We start from the raw sequence: 20137 nt of genomic DNA on the forward strand, positions 1-20137 counted from the left end.
TTCAGTTTTAAATAAAAAGACAATGCTATTCATCAAAATTAAGATTTTTTCTGATTAAAATCAAAACATTTTCCTAAGAGCAAACAACTGACTGTTGCTGGGTTCTTCAGAAAAAACAAACAGAATAAAAAACAGTATCAAAAACATTTTCTATCTACTCTTTCCTTGTCACCTATCAATAAATAAATGAAAGGATCTGAAACTACATTAAAAGACAGCAGCATTTTTGAGAAATGAAACACTAAAATGAAGCAATGTAACAGTATGGATTTTTTTAAATAACCTACAGTATATTATTACTTATGAATCATGTTAGAACTTCTTTACATACCAAAATTCAAGCAAAACTCATGACAATAGAAGTTGCATTTTTTTCTTTACCTAGAACTATTACTGTTGCTTTTCTTGTCACTTCTCCATTCCTCCTCTTCATCTGATGAGCCAGAGCCTTCACTTTCTTCAGCTTCCTGAATGTAAAAAGCATAATTCAGTATCAACCCTGAAGGTTTTCATATATGTTTTAATGATTTTTAAACAAGACACATTGTTTTTTCATGCCTGCATATTACAAGGTTAGAAAGAAATTCGTCTGGTTAAAAAAAAAATTTTAAATAAAAATCAAATTAGTTCATTTTTGTAAATGACTACAGCTTATCTGGTATTAACTTCAGGAGTGCCCTATTAGTCATTAACTTTTGTCCATCCAATTAACTAAGTGTGAATCCAACTGTCCACCACTGATCCAAGAAAGCAACAGTCCCTGCCCCATCATATGGCAGCACTGTTTCTTTAATCTGAATTCACATTCTTTGCCAGAACAAACTGACTGGTGATCTTATGACTGCTTTGAATTGCAGACTTACGATGCTCTGATTAAGTGACATAGAACATAAAATAAAATCTAGCTCACTAGAACACAAAGGAAGAATTTAAAAGTTCTAAAAGGAACAATTTAAAGAAAACTATCACATCTTCCATGTGCACCCAACATGGGTATATTCTATTACAGAATTAACACTTCTGCAAATTTTTATTTTAACTATTTATACAAGTGAGGATATAATTTTTCTGATTTTAGTATCAATGGATTGGCCAAGTAGTAACTGGGTATTTTCAAGCATGTATTTAAACGTAAAGCTAGGTAAATGAGCAGTCAAGATATATCAAAATATATTACAACTTAGTTTCCTGGCTGTTACTAAACAACTTGTTTACAATTCATTTACATTAAATGAGCTGCTAAACAACTCATTTAAACTTCATGTTTAAAAACTGTTTTCCATGAATGAAGTCACTGAATATAATACCTTGCTCATGTCTCAGGTTCTATGTTGTCAAATAAACAAAAAAACAAAAAGAAAAAAAGAAAACAATATTTGACTTGAAAGCTGAAGTTTGATACTGTTTGAATTAATCCTCCTGATAACTTACTTACTCTGGCAAACTGATAAACTTAACAGTGTGACCCAGAATAACTGCACGCTATTCCCTCCTCACCAAACCATCCTGTTCATACAGTGCATAGGATGGACAGTATTCATTAGGTCATTTTTTTTTAATCTTACCATTTTTAGGATTAACACTCCCTACACTTCCAAGCATCTTTTTTCTTACATTTACCACCAAACCCTGACTTCTTACAGCCTTATTAGTTTTCTTGTTCTTTATGGATCTTACCATCATAAGATACAAGAAATTTCACAAATTGATTTCTAAAGTTCCTCTGACGTAGGAAGCTGGTATAATACTCATATCACAAATTGGGAAATTAAAGCACTGAAGGGTGGATGTCAGAAGATCTGAAGTCACTCTTTCAAAAATATTTATGCATATGTAGTAATTACAGGACACTGCATAGCTTAGCTGCAGTTTGAGTGCTCTGAATTTTTGTCAGGTGCCAAAAGTCTCTTGACAACTCCCCTTCCACTCTATTCCCAAAATAATAACAAATTAAGGAAAAGTTTAAGTGACTTATTTTTTTAAACACACAAATTTCTTTATTAAGAGGCTAGGAGGAAAGAGTCCAGTTCCACAAAACATTCTTCAAATGTCTTACAGAACTATCTTCTAAACTCCTGAAAGTCTCCCACTTTATTCAGCATTCTTCATTCTTATTTAACAAAATAAAAGACAAGTCTGACGAACAAAAGCCCTCTTCCATACACAAGGCCATCTGAATGTATGGCAGCCTTCCGAACCTCTTCCACTCCTTTCCTCCTTTCCCAGCTTGACTCTCTCCTCCTTTGTGTTCAAGGCAAAGCAACACAAGTCCAAGGCCGTCTTATCACTCACATCTACTACAGCATCTGACAGGAAAGCAGGCAAAAGGTCCTGATACCCACAGCAGAAGTTTCATCTGTGAAATTCTGAGCCAGGGCTAGGCCAGTATAAACAGACTGCTACAAGAACTGCATTATCAGACTGTAACAGTGCTTTATCAAGCATTTGCAAGTTTTCCACAATTTCAGGTGTGCATGCAGGAAGATTTGGAAGTGTTTTGCAAAGAACAAAAAGCATCTAAAATTCAAATTTCCAGTTAAGCTAACTTCAAAATTGTATATTAGATTTTTGCCTCAGACTATCTTTTAGCCATTGCTAAAGAGACAGGAAAGATTTGCTGTTGTTACTAAAGCTATTGATAACTAGGTCTGAGAAGCGTCTCCATTTATGCCAATAATAATGACGTTTACAGAAATACTTTCTCTGCTAAGAATTTTTTTTTTTTTGGAGAGCGAGTGACATTTTTATGAAGCTTCACTTATTCCAGGAACTCAAGTTCTAAATACAGAATTCAGAAAGAACTTACTTGCTCTATCAAGCCAAAGCAGTCATCTCTTTCCTCATCAGATGAATCAAGTTGTTCAATATTATTCCGTGTTCGGTAATTTGGATATTTGCGTCTATGCAGTCTACGCTTAGACTGTATTAATGAAGACTCAGAGTCACTCTAATTTATACAAAAAGTGAAAGCAAGATGTTACAGAAAAATACATACATAGCAAACTTCTTTTTGGAGGGATGGAAGAGTGTCTGAAAGCACTGCTGAATGTAAAAACTGAAATGGCCTTATCACATAGTTCCTTTCCACAAGAAATTATTTTACTGTAAGCCATTAGCTTTAAATTTCAATTTCCCAATTTATGATTTAATAGTTGTTCTAAGAAATCACTTCTCATACACTACTATTAATGACAGGTCCATTCAAATTACCTGATGAATACTAAATACTTAAAGAATCAAGATATGAAAGGAAACGGCCCACAAATGTAATTCTGCGAGGGACTGAAGTCCTTGACTCCTCCCAGTTAAGGGTATCATCCAGTATAGTTTTTGCATTGAGTTGTTTTGTACTGCAAGTTACAGTGAGTCAGGTCATTATCTTTTTATAAAAACAGTACAATATCCAATTTTTTGTTCCTGAATTTATCTTTTCCAAAAACAGAAAATGGAAGAAGTATTCAAAATCAGACAATCCTGAAAAAGTTAACTATACACAAAACATTCTCATCTAAAGTAAAGTGCAAGAGAAAAGCAAAATAACCTATAATCCTCCTTCTTCAAACATAGGATCTTGAACAGTCTCACCTGTCTCAGCATACCTTCGAAAGTGTCCTTGATCCCTTAACTACCTCTTACAGTACAGTAGAGCCAGAATGGCCAGAAATCAACCCTGCCTTTAACAGTTCTACCAAGCATCTCAGATGGAAGGAGCCGAGGCTCCCTGAAAGAAAACAGGAACTCCAGGTATTCATAAAAATCGAACCTTATCCTACACTAAGAAGTAGAAGCAGAACGAGCAAGAACTCCTGAAGCTAAAGTCCCCAGAAAAGTGTTCTGATTCTTACAAGCATGATTTGTTCCTATCACAGGCAGGAGAATTCACCTTTTCATAGAAGTTGCGGCATACCTTTTCTGACTGGAATGACTTTCTTTTCTTCTCTGTTGCATAAAGATCTTGCTCCTCTTCTCCTTTTGCAATTCGATATTCTTCCTGCTTCCTACAAGCAAATTATGAAAATCTAATCCTACATTTATTGAGATGATACTTAAGTTCAACTGAATAGCCACAGATCCATTCTCTTTAAGAGTTCTTTATAAAAGAATCCTAACAACTAATTCCAAAGAAGGCTTCTCATTTCCAGACAGAAGAAGCTGGATATTAAAGAAAAGGCTTTCCTAACAGACGGGCAAACATCAGAATATAATAAACTTTTTCAACCACATTACAAAAGGAAAAATATGAATTTAAAATCATTCTACCTCCAAGAATTCAACACTGGGAAAGCTGCGTAATAACTCATTCATAGACGTGGCAGCACATATGGCTGTATGATCAAAACAAAATGTTTACCTATCCATATTGCTTCTTCTTTTAACAGGTGCTTAGTGATAATGCTTTTGAAAGCAGCTGACTGCTTCTGCACTGAAGAACCTCTCCTGTTCTCAAATTCACAGTACAGTTCTTGGCTTCAGCCTATCAAGTACTCAGTGTTGCTTCTGGTCATAACAAATCACAAGTAGCTCAGGAAGTCTCACAAAAGCAGAATCCTTCTGAACTCATGTAAATGAATTTAACCTATATCCTTTTGTTCTGGAGTAAGTGAGAATCTAGGGAATTTAGCTCTCTTAAGGTAACTCAAAATATTGAAATATGTGAGAGTAGTTCTCTGTTAAATTAACATTCCATTCATGTTTGTTGAATGGACCTTTCAATTAAGTTTTAAGAACAGCTGAAAATAAAACTGAATTATTTTTCGATTTGTACTATGTATCTGTTTTAGCTCAAGTGTGGTAAGACTGGGTTTAAAAATAACAGTAAGAGATTTTTCTATAGTGTTACCTGTAATCTAATAAATTGCCTACACACCTTAGTGAGGTTGGTGGTATTTCTGGTACAACAACTCTTCGCCTCCAAGCTTGAAGGTCTCGCTCAGTAGCCATCTGACTTCGTGGAGCATTCTGATGCATCTGACGCACACCTTCAACTTGCCCACTACGCCGCAGACCAATATTTGGAGGAGACTGGATGTCTAAACTTGGTCTTCTAAAAGCTAAAATATACAAACAAAAGGTGTTTTGTTTTTTTCTTTTTCAGACTACACAGAACAGGAACTTTCTTTGTTCTTATGAGAGATAAAAAAGTAACAGTTTTCCATATTTTCATCTTCATGTTCATAAACATGTGTCCAGTAATCGCATTCAGAAAATGATCTGTCTTGTAGAAAATAGCCTGAGATTACAGGTATGTTTTTAAAATAGTTATTTCTATTACTACTTTAATATACTAAAAGCACATACAGTATCAAGGCTGCTTCTCTGAATTTTTTTCAGGCAGTTCTGAAGCTTATCAGATTATAAAAGCACTTTTCCTGGAGTTGTGCTTATGTAATCAAAACTGCAAAGACACATCGGAAGAGTGTCTGATTTAAATTAGTAAGGGAGATGGGACTCCAGTTTGAATAATGATAAATATTCGTTTTTGCAGACTTTAGAGAAATAACATTTATAAGAACCATATTGATTTTTGAATAATGAGCATTTACTCTTAAATATGTAGCAGTCTAAATTACAAAACAAACTCCTTCACTCTTTCTTTTAAAAAGCATAAATTAAACTTATTTTAATCACAGGAGTAGCAGTGTTTTAACCAAGAAAAAAATCTTAACTGGACATTCCCATTTTAAGGGCATCTTAGTGTTCAAAACAACAATCAAGTTAAAACCTGTTTGAAATATTTCATACCACATAACAAAAGTCAAGATAAAATAAACACTGAGGTATTTACTAGGAAGTACTAACCTCTTCTAGGCGTTCCTTCTCCATTTTGTGGACCACTTGAAGCAGGTTCTTGATCTGCTCCAGCTCTTTGGTCTTGTTGTTGTTGTAACTGTCTAATCATGCCATCAAGAATGCTAGGCTCCAAGCCTTGTTCATCCTGATCAATTGTCTGCTGGCCTATAACTTGTTCAACCACTTCTCCATCACCTTGCAAGTGTAATACAAATCACAAATACAATGAATGGGTTCAATGCAGAAAATGATTTAATCTCAATCTCATTGCGTTGAAATTCAAGTTTGAAAATTAAACAGAAAGAGAGTAATTCTGGAAATGACTGAAATTACTTATCACTAATGAGACACAGAGCGTAAAAACCATAAACACAGTCTGTGCATATCAGGTCCAGCAGAAAAAAAAAAAATAAGATACCCCACTTGAATCACTTTTTTTTTTTGCTTAAGTAGTATTTACTGTGTGACCTTTCAGCATCTTTGATCAACAGAGATATGTATTACAGTTGTAAGTATACAAGAAAACAATGACAGTTTTAAATCAGCTATGTCACACCTACTCTCTTCCTCATTCAGAATTACCACAGTAATTCTAACTTCTAGATGTAAGTCTTTAGCGATACTGTTCTTACTTGTTGCGACATATCCAAGTTGAGGAATCAAATGTTCATCTGCACAATTCTCTCTTCCCGGAACCAATCTTTGATATTTTGTTGGATGAGGGTTTCCATCCACATCTACTAAGAAGGGAGGGGGCATGAGATGAGGAGCCTGTTGAGTCTGCTCATCTAGGACATAGTTGTTAGAGTCTCGAATAAGTGGTCGATAATCAGTGTGGAAGAACATCTGATCAGGAATCTAGAAAGAAATGAAGCTTGTATGTTGTCAACTTGAAAAAAAGACTATGCTAAAGAACATGAAAGAAAAGGTTACGCTAATTTATGTATCTGAAATCACCTTAAAAGGTAAAAGAAAGGTTAAGCTCTCACTGAAAAGAGATGCGCGTAACTACTCTAAACCTGTAGGTGTGTTGGAATACTCATCTTTGAGAGACCTTTTATCAGGCAAGAAATGTTTTTAGAAAACAATAAACTGAGGTAACAATACAGAAGCATTGTTCTATACTTTAGTGAATTTTAAGTATTATAGAGCCTACTCTTATTTCTCTCCATGCAATTAAGCAAATTTGTTTGGTTTCCACGCAAGGAAATCAATGTCTAAAGTTCGACATGAGTTCTCAAAGTTGATTTCTTTCTTAATTATGTTACGCTCATCCGAAATAACTTTTCCTGCAACTGAAACAATTTGTTAAATCCATGCAACCAAAGAAAAACAGCATTACACAAGTATTAAATCACAGTCGGAGTCTTTGCTCCTGGCAATGATGAGCAAAATAAAGAGAATGAGTTTCAATTTCAGCTGAGAATCTAGTAAGGAAGAAGGAAAAAGGAAAAAAAACCCTCTCTAAAATAATAAATGTGGAGTTACCATTGCAACTTCAAAAAAAAAAAAAAACCTGAGTGAGAAGTGAAGAAGAACATAGACTAGAACTGCACTTTTGAGAGTTTTTTCAAATATATGTATTTGTATGTTCTTATCTAGACAGAAAGGAAACACAGGCTGGTACATTCAAAAAAAAAATATATATATATATATATGTTGGATGCATATTTACTTCTGCTTACTTTAATAAGACTGTCACAGTGAATTTGGGTTTGAAAAAGCAAAGGCCTAAAGAACTGCAAGTTCTGATAATGAAAATAAAACACGGAAAATTATTAACATAGAAACTGTCTTGTTTTTGCTAATTACATAGAAAAACAATGAACTTCATGATATATTCCAATCTTAAAACATTAACCTATCTTGAGAAATTAGAAACAAAAGCAGTTTTGACATACTGAAAAGATTTTTTTTTAAAGACATATTTAGAGTTTTAAAGTTTTAATGTTTGCAAGAGTTAGTACAGATGACATTAAAATGTGTTATTAAATTTTTTTTCGTAAAACAGATCAGTTTATGCTAAGCTAGTACAGCGGGGAATCTCAAACTAAATATTAGGTCACTTATCACAAGGTTAAACAATTAACATGCAAGTTAGCTGCCGGAAAATGAAAATGTGTTACAAAAAAGCTCTTGCAAGCTATTCCCAGGGGAATTTTATGACACACTTTTTCCTGACATGCCAGAACCATGAGCATAAGAGAACCCACAAACATCAAAAAGTTAGCTGTATTTAGATCCCCTCCCCCAGAGAAAACTCTTTTTTACATGACATTAGAGGAACAAAATCTAAAAAATTTATCTAATTTATCAAAAAAATTTATCTAACATCTTCACTTCACAACTTTAACAGTTCTAATAGAAAGTTGAACTTACCTTTTCATAAGGCCGGCTACAGCCAAACCCAAATATCAACAGATGCCCATGAGAATCTGTACATGCAAAATGCTGCCCATCTGGTGAAAATTTACAGTCAAAAACAGCACCGTGTCCTTGGCCTTCAATCTAGATTGAAGGAAAGAAACTCAAGACAACTTTTTCAGACTTTTTTGAGCAAACTATAATGCAGCAGCATCAAAAATTAATTACTCTATTAAAATCAGTCATGCACCTCTTAGAATTATTTGTGCTTTAACTGGAGTATTTTCTATTATTTTGGTTCATTTCCTTTCCCTTAATATGTTAAGGTAAGGCCTAGATCATACAATTTTAAAAGATGCAGTAATGGTTATGATGGTTATGGAAACCTACTTAAAAAAAAGTAAATTGTGACATCAAAAAAAAAAAAAAGCCTCCAAGCAATATACTAGCTACCACATACTGATTTTGTTAACCACCTTAAAGAAAAAGCATAGGGAATCTTAAAACCAAACAAAAATCACTTCCCTACTGACTGTATTCAAAAGTGCAAATGATGAGCTATCAAATGGAGTGAATGTTATACAGCAGCTCTACATAAGAGCCACCCCACATCACTAATGCTTACTGCAATAACATTTCCATTTTTAAGACTTGTGAGAATATAAATACTATTCCATATGACTTTTGAAATGATGGTCTAAAACAGGACCTTCCAATCTTTTTGGCCGGCACCTCACCTCAATCAAGAAAAAAATACTATGAATAAGGTGCAGGAAAAAAAAGCCTTTAGTGGCAAAAAGACTGGATCAACAGGAAGTCAGACTAGCTCAAATATTGAGCCTGCTTTCTTTCTCCATCCCTCCCATTCTTTATATCTGACTACAAATTCTCATAACTCATCATCCTTGTCTAAGCTCACCAGACCATGCTGAGCTGATTCAACTCACTAGGCCAGGAGAAAACTAGCAAAGGGAGGATGGGAGCATACTCTTCTGTCAGATTAGTGAACTGATCCAGCTTAAAAAAGGGTCCAGTGAGACACACCTGATTCAAGGCAGAGTATGGAAGCAATCAGCTGGAAGCAGACAAGGGAAGCAGAACCCCCTTTTTCTGCAGCACTAAGTTGTTAAACTGCCTCACAGTTAAGCTGCAGCTATAGTTATTATAGCAAAGAAATTCAAAGGTAAAAGCTCAAGAGACAGACTGAACTCATGACTTCTGCTGGTTTTGGTCAAATTTTCTGGGCAAGAACAGGGGAACGAGCGAGAGATGCACACTTGGTGACACAGTAATATCATAATTATTTAAACTAGTACCTGAACATACTACTGCATCTTGAGAAAAAGTGGAGAGTTACCAAAGAAAGAAGTCTTACCATGTTAAAATAATGCTTTGTTTTTGTGCCTTTTGTAATGTCCCATATAAAGATGTTGCCATCGTGACCCGCAGACAACATAATCCTGGAATCAAAAGGATGGGTCTCCAAGACAAATACTTCATCTGCATGCCCCTAAAATTCAAAGTTGCAAGTCACATGCAAACAGCGGAGAAAACCAAATTAACAGGACAATTACACTGGAGTCCTAAAGCACTGTAACATCCTCTCCTCACTCTCAAGACTTTTAGAAAATAAGACCCCTATAAGCTGCCTCCAAAAACCTAAGCACTTTCAGAAATTCCACAGCTTTCCACAGCATATTTATCCGGATTGCTACCTTTACAGTTAAAGTGTCACAGAACAAGTAGGGTAAAAATCCAGGCAGCCAGAGAGACCATATCATTCTAAATTTAATCACTTCCTATATTCAAACAAGGAGATAAACAACTTTGGAAATTTGGACTTTTTTTCCAAGTGACAATGAACTACTAAATTGGTGAGTATGTTATTACTGTACAGCAATCTGAAATATTGTTTATTTCACAGGAGAGGCAAGTTCAACACAGCATCTAGGGAAGGATTGTTAAAAAACAGAAGGAAGCAGTTAGTTTTGGTTTAAAAAACAAAACAAAACCCCCAAATTCTACACTTGCTTTACCATTCACATAGAGCTTTCAAGACAAATCAAATCTAATGATCAACTCGCATGCACACGGCACTGCAATTCAAGGAAGACTATCTACTTCAAAAAGCATGTAAAATTACATACCACCAAATCATGAAGCAACTGCCCTGTACAGGAATTCCAAACTTTGAGCAGATGATTATTCACAGCCGTAACAACATAGTTATCATTCTGGTTCCACGCTATCATGGTTACTTTAGGCTTCATAAATTTGTCTTCTTCTGAACATGAATCACTACTTTAAGAGAGTTGTACAGGTATGAGATATTTTGAATTAGCCCATTTCAATCTCAAAATACAGAAAAAATAACCTGTTTTCCAGGGTTAAGAATTAGACCAAGGAAGGGACATTAGGAATTAAATTTATACTGGAACTTCTGTCCATTAATTTCATTTTTTCCAATAATTAACTATAGTGCAAATCTGTACTTCCTGGTTTGAATAATTTAAACTTATAATTTTTGAAAGGGGAATAGCTTAAAAAAGAAATGAAATTCAACAAAAATATTATTAAGGGAATAATGACGCTATCACAGAATTAATAGTTATGCAAGCACTTCTACAATAGGATATCCTACTTCATTTTTCTAAAATTAGTCAGCTATGTAAAAGTGCACAAAATTTATATTTCCCTCAGGAATCAGCTCAAAGAATATCAATAGCCAAAGCTTCAGGAAGGTTGAAATTCCCTTAAGTCTGATCCCAAGAAGCTCAAGAAACTTGGGGCAAGAATATCAATTTAAGTGAGAAATACAGAACTGAAGATTTCTAGTGTACTTATTTCATAGGACATCATAAACTCCTGCCCATTTGAAATGTAGGACAAAAAAGATTTCTTTTTTTCATGCAGTCTTGTCTCTTCCTACAATTAGCATCACAATATAATTCCTTTTTAAATTTGGACTTTTTAAAGCCAACAGCTTTCCAAATAATTCTGTTTCAGAAGCTAATCTCTGCAATACCTAGGCATGTTTTCTGATTCTCAAAATAAATGCATTAATACTATGACAATATTTTATATTAACCTTAATCTATTTCCTCCAGTTTCTCTCCCAGAAATACCTTTGTAGGATATCATATCACTCCCTCTCAGCATTTTAGTCAACTGCAGGAATCAGGCTTTGAGATATGCCTTCACATAACATTACGCCCCCATGTCAACTAGTACTCTCTTCTACTATGAATCTTGCTGACGTGTACACTACTATAATTGTACATATTATCTCAGAGAGATGTCACAGTAAAATTTCAAGTATTTATACTTTATTTCTATTAAAAACACATTTTTTTTCCCCACAGGTGCACCACACTAATAGCTTGCAATCATCCTCTGATCAACTAGTACAACTAAGTATGAGTTTTTATGTATCTAATCAACTCCAAATTCATAATAACATTTTGGCTTAGTCTCCACAAAGATAAGCAAGCATTCTGTACTACTGAATCTCACCCAGCATTCAGGTTTATACAGTGCGATATAAAATCCTGACCTTCATCTTTCTTTTAGAAAGTGCAAAAGAAGCAATAAAAATAGTTTGCAAGATCAGTCCTTGATGAAATCCGCTGATTACCTGTCATCATCTCTCCTGGAAAGAGCTTATCATCTACCCTATTTTTGCTAACCCAAAAAGTTTCTCCTCTGACACCACGTCGGGTGCCTTACAAAAGTCCAGACAGAGAAGAAATACTGCCTTTTCTGTTAACTTTTTCCTTGAGGAAGACAGATGACGTAGTTAATTTGGCAAAATGTACATTTAAAAGCTAAATAAATATTGTTGATATATTTATTGAAGCACAGGCAAAAATTTAAGAAGCTATTATCATAACTGGAACATCATTCATTTCCCCTAAAGTAAAGATCACACCATATAATCATGATATTGCAAAGACTCATTCCAATTTGATTGCAAGAAAGTTTGCTTGATGACCTTTTCAACCTTTCCGACTTTATGCAACAGATAAAAAGAATACTTCATCTACCCTGGTAATCGATCAGCCATATCCAACAAAATACTCCTCCATTCTGCTTGTTCAAAACGCCAGATTCGAGCTGTTCCATCTCTGCTGCCACTTATGAACCTTGAAGAAATTAAAAAAAAAATAGTTATCGGCTCTTCAAAAGAATTTATTTTAAAGTATTTTCCAGAGTCACACGTACAAAAACGTACAATTTAAAATATTACAATGAAAGACTGATAAACATGAAATCTTCAATCTGTGTTTGAGAAGGTTCTTTACAGTTTCCTGTGCTCAATCTTCTTTCCAGAAGCCTAGAGGGAATTTTTCTGAACTGAAGCTGAACAGAGCTGTCCACAGGTAAATCAGAGAAGCAAGTTCCAAAGTTAAACTCATTTCACAAAAACTTCATCACCAACTCTTTTTCAATTACAATATTTTAACTAAGGTTTTTAAGCAACCCATTCTGAGATTGTAGACTATCAGATATTGATCATTCATATGTAGCATCAAGGACAGCTCAGGTTAGTAAAGCTTTAGAAGTTCCCACCAACGCCTTAAGAGAGGAGCCGAAATACTATCAGACATCCAAAGGTAAGTCTCCTTTGTCCATGAATCACAATCCTCAGACATACAGCTGACATACCCTTCCATAGAGAAAGGCTGTATGCTGGGTATGTCATGACTATGCTCTGATTTTGTTATGATTCATTTTAGTAATAATTCAAGATCCTAAATATCTTCCACAGAAAGTGTTACCAAGCAAAAGTGCAGATGCGTTTTGTTCATTTTTCACACGGCCTTTAAAAGGTAATCCATAAAAGCATGATGGATCGGCACAACACAACAGTGCCAAATATAAGTATATTTGTAGCAAAACATATTTAAAAGGAAGACAGCTATAACTTCCAAATGAAATAGGTTAGTGTTTTCAGTCACAATTATCTTGCTTTCAAAAAGAAATGGGACCAAATAAAAATAAAGCTGTAGCTTATGGCTGCATTTCAAATATGGGCTAAAATTTTCAAATGAATTTACACAGCAAACACATTTCTTTCCAAATTAGCTGCACAATGTTGTTAAATCCATTTGCTTAAAAGAAAAGTATGCTAAAAATGAACAAAGATTAGAACTTATTTCAGGCCATTTGTGTTGGATCTTTCTGCTTCACTTTTTGATCTAATACTTGCTGAAAATAAGAGGGGAGGAGAGGGAAGAGGAGGTTTATGAAGCCACTAATAAGACAGGTCCATTATTAATTAAAAAAAAGTGATAATATTCCTCCATATAGTAAACAGTCACTTAGTTCAAAGAGATTATCTAATAAAGATTAATAGAAACCTGAGACATACAGCTCAAATTTGACTATACTCTCCTGGATTAGCCCAAGTTCCACCTAAGTAAAAGTCTGCATAAGTAGAACTTTCTTACTGGAAATCTCCAAGTGAGAACAATAATACATTCTTAACTCCAAAAAAATTTATTATTTGTTTACATTTGAGCATTTTTCAACATACCTATCACCACTATTAGAAAACTGAATGCTGTCAACTTTGTCCTGTAAGAAAAAAGTAAAACGTTAGAAATTAGATTTTTAAACAGGAAATATGTTTCTGACAAATCCGAGATGATGAAAAAAATTTTCTAGCTTCTAGCAGTTTTAACTGCAGGATGAACCAAGCCCAAAGACTTACCAGAATTCACTAACCTTTAATGACATTTAAAATGCAAGTTTTAAACAGTGTCCCACTTAAACATGAAGTACTGATAGATGAAATAACTGTTTACTAATAACTTACCAACTAACTACTTTTTGAATTGAACGTGTACTTCCAGTATTCTAAGTCAATTATAATCTAGAAGACTGTTTCTCCTACTCCTACAGTCCTTAAATACACAATTATTCATTTTTATCACAGTAAAAACACCAAGAAAAGTAGACAGCACACCCAGCTTATCTAGTGGAGCTGAAAGTTTTCTCTATAGACAGTGATATGGTTTAATCAATACATATTCTACAACACGAACAGTTAAAGTTAGATAAAGTATTAGAGAAAATGTATTAAGGCAAACAAAATTAAAAAACAAGGTGAGCATTTGAAGAGCTGCCCTTGAAAGAACTTTAAGGAGTCATTTAAATCTAAATTCTCTATAGTAAAACTAAAAAGGAGAGGGGAGGGCTCTGACAGTCTCTGTACAATATAACAAAGACAATCTAATAGTGCAAAATCCTGGGGAACTTTAAGCAGTCTTGTGTTAAAAATATACACTTGGCAGAAAAGCTGCCTTTACATACCATATGTGGAATCATCTCCCCAAACCGCACTGGCCTATGACCAGAGCAACAGTAACAGACATCAGGTATGTTATCCAGTAACCTAAGACCTCTACAAAAAGTAACTTTACATGCTTTGATTTTTCCTTTGAAAGCACAAACATCACTCTTCAGTACACACTTCTCCCTAATTTTGGAAAAGGTCCAACATAGCTACCTTTAAAATTATGAATTTAGAAGTCATAAGTTTATCTGACTGGCCATCTATTCCACAGAAGCCGTACAGCTAGATTCACTGTATCAAAAGAGTTATTTCCTAGGTGAGGGATGAACAGAGGTCTTAAATTTTGTCATTACATGATACAAACTTCATACCCCACATTCAGGTATCAGTTTTCCGTATCCTAGTTGCGTGACCTTCCCTAACTCACACCTATATAATCTTTATACTCTACTGTACTGCTCAAAGAAATCTTGGAAAGCATAGCAAATTAAGAAAGAGTATGCTTCCTGGCTTAAGTTCTCTGATGTTACTAACACAGAGGGCAGAGAATTGGTTCACTAAATGATAAAAATTACAATTCAGAGCAAGATTAGATCACATTACCAAATACAGTGATAAAAATTGTGAGAGAAATTTAAGTTGACAAGCTATGGGGGGGAAAAAAAAAACAAACATGAAATTACGCAAACATAAGGACCCAAATCCTGTAAGATTCACTGTACTGTTCTGAATGCATAAAAGATGTGCTAAGATTACCCTTAAAGACTTTGTGCATCAAATGCTGAAAAAAGTGTGACAAACTTTAGCACATGAATATAAGCCAAGTTTACTTTAGCTTTTTAAAAAGACAGAATCTGCTAGACTAAGGTGTAAAACCCAAAGATGACAGTAGTTTAGCTAAAAAGTTATCTCCCTAACAGTTATTGGTTATATCCAGAAAATAAGTAAAGAGAAATACCACACATTCCATAACGCATATAGGAGAATGACACTAAACCACCAAGCTGACTTATTACTTTGGAAGTATAAAGTAGCTTGGTGCTGTCAACTATCTGAACACTTTCAATAAAGGCCATGATGAACAGAAGTACAATTCTGGAAATTCAATTCCCATCTAAAGATTTAACACAAAAGGTGTCAAAAATGTAAATATCTGAGTAATAAAATCCATCTTCTCAGAATATATACTTTCTGTATACATTATATAAATAAGTAGCTATATGCACTTGTGCCATAAATGAAAGCAGCTGTGCAAGTCACGTGCTTAAATTCAGAGGTATATGACATCAAGTTAAAAGTGTAATTCTAGGTGTCCTCAATACCTTCCATCCATTAAAGTGGCCAAGTCACATTTTGAGACTACTGGCTGAAATTCTGTACAAGTTTTAAAAATATTCAATAAAAGAACATTATTACAAATCCACTAGTGACATTAACTTGCAACTTTAACACTACTTTGAGCAACTAATTACTGGAGTTAACAGTCTTACTTACAGCATGACTTTCCAATTCAGCTATTTTCTCAGGTGTTTCAGAGCCAAAAAAATACATCCTGATGACATGGTCAGTACTGCCAGTTGCTAAAAACATACCACCTAGAAATCAAGCATAATTAAGCTAATACATAAGAAAGGAAAACATATCAACATTTCTCGGATACCTAGACAAAAAAAAGTCTGAAGACTGTCAAATTTCTTATGGTCTTCCACTGCTATACAGATGTGGAACGAAATCCCCTTCCCCCCTTCCCAAAAGCTCTCTCAGACATACTAAAAATGCATAGGTACATTCAACATTATAAAGATGCGAAAACACACAATTGGGGGAATGCCAAAACACTTAACATTATTAATTGAGCACAGAAGCAATTATGGAGAATATGGCTAGCCATCATCATCTAGATGATCCTTTTATTGTAGCATACATGTTATTTGTGGCAGGCAAATCACTGCAAAAAGAAAAAGGCGTATTTATAGATTTGTTTATAGATTTTTCGGGAAAAAGGTATCTTTATGACTATTCCTGTATAGCCTGGCATAGAATCAGAAAATATTTTTGGTAACCACCACCACTCCTGTTAATTGTGGTATCTTAAGAGAATAAATTTGGGGAAACCCTAAGGAAAACCATAACACTATACTAAGGGGTTAAACAAATATAAAAATCCAGTTTAGAGGGCCAAAAAGTGAACAAGCATCAGGTGATTTTTACTTCTGTTAAACAGCCAATGGCAAATGGAAAACAGTATCACTTAGTTTAGCTGTCTTTCACTGTAAGCTAAGGCAAATCACATTATCTTCTATTTGTCACAGGCTAACAACTCACATATATATAATTACCTACTATACACTGGCTGTTTTCTGCATATTTTCAAGCTGCCATAACCAGACTGTTATATAGACTCTTCATGGGGAAGGAGGAGAAATCACAATGCTAAAAATCAATCTATATTTGACTTACCTACACTGAACGAAGAACAAAGCATCTGAACTCCTGGCCTAGGTTTCTCTGTGAATTTCACTGGTCGATTGCTTAAAAAGAAAAGTTGCTTGAAACAGGACATGCCACACAAAACTTCACTTTTACGGTATGTTTCTTCAAACACATTTACATAACTGCTACTTCTTAAATATACACATTAATATCTGTACATCTTGTATGGGAGATGACAAACATTAAGTTTACCTCTTCTCAAAGTGAGTGTGTATGCACACACAAGTGATATTTAAAGCTCGTAATACCCCGCATTTTGGGGAAAAAGTTATAAGCTGCTATTACCTAGCAAAGATAACACGACACGTCAAAGAATGTGTATTCTCTCTCATCCTTCAGTATGATTTACCACCCCCATAACATATCCACAAGTACAGAACTAGTGCTCTCACATCGTAAAACTCTAATGGTAGAGAAAACAAGGTCTACTGGATACCATATTACAGAATGCTTTGGAAATTTGTAAAATTTTATAGTGCAGAAAATTAAACACAAGTTTTAGAACACTGTGCAAATGGCAATTTAAAAGACTGGTTTCCTGTTCTGCAAATGATGTCACATCAACTGGAAAAGTATGTACTAGAATCTCATATAAAGTAGCTACTTGAGAATAAGAACTACACCAGGAAGAAAATCCAGGACACACTGTGCCATTTAAAAGCGTTTTAAGTTTCTCTTCACTGCTCTTCTGCTTTTCAATGTAAGTGTTTCCTATTTACCAAAGGAAATGTTTAGAATTTCAGTAGAATAATGATTTCTCATCTATGTTTGTATGATAGACAGTACAGAAATTCAAATCATGAGAATTCTGCACTGAGAATTATCGATGATTAAGTACACACAAACTTATTTAAAACAATGTTTGCGTCTCATACAGTCCTCTAGATTAATTTCATAAGGAGAATAATTAATACAATTTAAATACTCTCCTCCTGTAACATATATCCCTAAAGGTTTTTCAGATGAAACCGCCTCTCTTATGGTTTTTGTTGCAATTCTACTACTTTCAAAGTCATGTGTGAATTAAAAATAAAATAATCTTCTGACCTCTAAAGTACTGAAATTTTCAAAAAAGTTGTTCTAATATAAAATGAATTATTTTCTATCAAGCAGCGTTATTTTGAGAAAACTGGAATTATTTTTAAGCAGCATCATTAATTACATAATAAGATTATTTTCACAGTTTTTATTATCACACTTTTTTTTTTTTTAGTTAATTCAGTATGCATTCCCCCAAACATTCAGCTTATTTCAATCAAGAAGAGTATGGCATAGAAAGAGTTAATCAACAACCTAGTCACATACCTGAATTTCATGGTATCTGTATCCCATTGCCAAAAGCAAACAGTTCCATCTGCACCAGTAGAGACCATGTATCGCATGGATCCTTTAGCCATTGGACTAAACTAAACATTGGGGGGGAAAAAAAAAAGTAAGTAAGTAAAATCAAACACATGCACAAAGACATATTTAAAATCTGTGTAGAAACTTATAAAAACGTTAATGCAAGATCTTGAATTATTTTGGACATTTTCTTTAAAACAGCTAAAAGCAGTTGCTGAGGAATGTCAAATTTTTTCACTGCTTTGTTTTTTGAAGTCTTAACTTCAGAAACATCATTCACTGAAAATTGTCAATGAATGAAGTAGCAAGCATAACAGAGCACTGAAAAAAAAAAGGAAGTTTCACTAGACAGGCTCACTTTTTAAATTCTTTTAATTAAAGAGAGCATCAGTTATGAGGTAGTTTGAAAAAGTGTAACCCAGCAAATACTAATTTATAGGAATTCCTCACACATGCTTAAGACACTGATTACTTGCTATGCATGGAGCTACTCCTTCAGAAAAATACAGAAGACACAAGGCGATCAAACTATTCTCCAATTACTACTACCACCACCACCTCAATCAGCCATAAACTTTAGTAAGGCTATAATGGAAATATCTAAGGGCTATAAAGACAAATCCGCCACATTATCTTAAAAAAAACTAACTAAAAAAAATTGCCTTGCCAGAAAAAAAAACAAAAAAAACGTAAAAGATACCAAAGAAACTCTGCAAATATGAAGAATACTCCTGAAAGCAGTTTTTGAGAAAAGAACCGCATAAATTTTTTGTATTGAACCTCACAACCTGGCAGGAAGCCACTCGTCACCCCTCCAAATACAAGCCTGTTTGTCTCAGTGGCAAGCACAGCAGTCTGGATAAGGAGCTGCTAGTTGATTTGTTAAATAAGGAATTACAAAGGACTGAATCCAAAGGACTATCAATGACACATACAACAATACCACAATACTTTCTAATTTAAATACACAACATAGCATGCCAAAGAATCTTTGCACTTTTGAAATAACTTACATTTTTGAGATTAAAATACATAACCATATAGCAGAAGTTCTAAGAACTGACATAGTGGATCAGAACACCAACCCACTTAGGCCACCACACAGTATCTCCAACAACAAACTGGAAGGCACCATATTCCCCACAAACTCCCTCCAGTTCCAACAGTTCAAAATTACAGATAGTTGTTTCCAAGCAACCACCAAGCACACTATCTCTTAAGAAAAATATCTTGACTAATTATTTTGACATGTTTCTCAGTGTTAATGTAGTTCCTCCGAAATAAAAATTTCTGAAGTTCAGTACTATCATCTTTTGTCTATTTTAAGGGAAAAAGAATTCCTTTCATTATCTTCAGTCAACTATTCACAAGTTTGGGGAAGCCAAGAAACTTCTTCTATAAGTAGGTTTCTCCTATAGTTTTTCGCTTTTAGCGCCTGTATTTAAATATTTTGATCATATATATAGATACGCAGATGGTGACACAAAAATAATTTTAGTCATCTGAAAACCTGTGACAAACAATGACAATTACTTGCTATTCACATGCCAGCCTTCACACAAAACAGAATATCAATTCCTTGCATTTGTACCTCAAGAAGTAAAATGTACACTTGGAAAGCAACTTCTCAACCTAGTAGCACCAACCACAAAGTACTTATCTCTACAAACAGAAAATAAGGAACTAATTTTCATTTTCAAGAAGTTATAACACAAAGATAGAAGGTGCTATTTATCTAGAGCTTTCATGTAACTATTTTCCAACCTCAGTAAGCAACCAAGAAAATTAATTATCTCCCTACCAGTATGCTAGCCAGCTAACCTGGGGGCATCCCATCACTCTAAGTCT

General features: G+C 34.3%; 1 protein-coding gene across 2 annotated transcripts in view; it reads right to left on the bottom strand.

Annotated features, from left to right (window-relative positions):
- The window catches only part of BRWD1 (bromodomain and WD repeat domain containing 1), a 69863-nt gene that overhangs the window by 41514 nt on the left and 8212 nt on the right, over positions 1-20137 (bottom strand). Inside the window, exons 9-22 of one of the 2 annotated variants that reach the window (XM_026121494.2) lie at positions 18251-18351; positions 16913-16983; positions 15947-16047; positions 13691-13731; positions 12198-12296; positions 10302-10452; positions 9530-9664; positions 8170-8298; positions 6423-6648; positions 5800-5985; positions 4868-5051; positions 3908-3998; positions 2807-2947; positions 382-467 (exon numbers count right to left, since the gene is read on the bottom strand). In XM_026121494.2, the coding sequence (XP_025977279.2) occupies positions 382-467; positions 2807-2947; positions 3908-3998; positions 4868-5051; positions 5800-5985; positions 6423-6648; positions 8170-8298; positions 9530-9664; positions 10302-10452; positions 12198-12296; positions 13691-13731; positions 15947-16047; positions 16913-16983; positions 18251-18351 (1742 nt within the window). Of the gene's footprint in view, positions 1-381; positions 468-2806; positions 2948-3907; positions 3999-4867; positions 5052-5799; positions 5986-6422; positions 6649-8169; positions 8299-9529; positions 9665-10301; positions 10456-12197; positions 12297-13690; positions 13732-15946; positions 16048-16912; positions 16984-18250; positions 18352-20137 lie in introns of both variants that reach the window. The other variant, XM_026121493.2, reaches the window with a different exon arrangement.

This window comes from Dromaius novaehollandiae, chromosome 1 (assembly GCF_036370855.1).
Source record: "Dromaius novaehollandiae isolate bDroNov1 chromosome 1, bDroNov1.hap1, whole genome shotgun sequence".
NCBI classification, from domain to species: Eukaryota; Metazoa; Chordata; class Aves; order Casuariiformes; family Dromaiidae; genus Dromaius; species Dromaius novaehollandiae.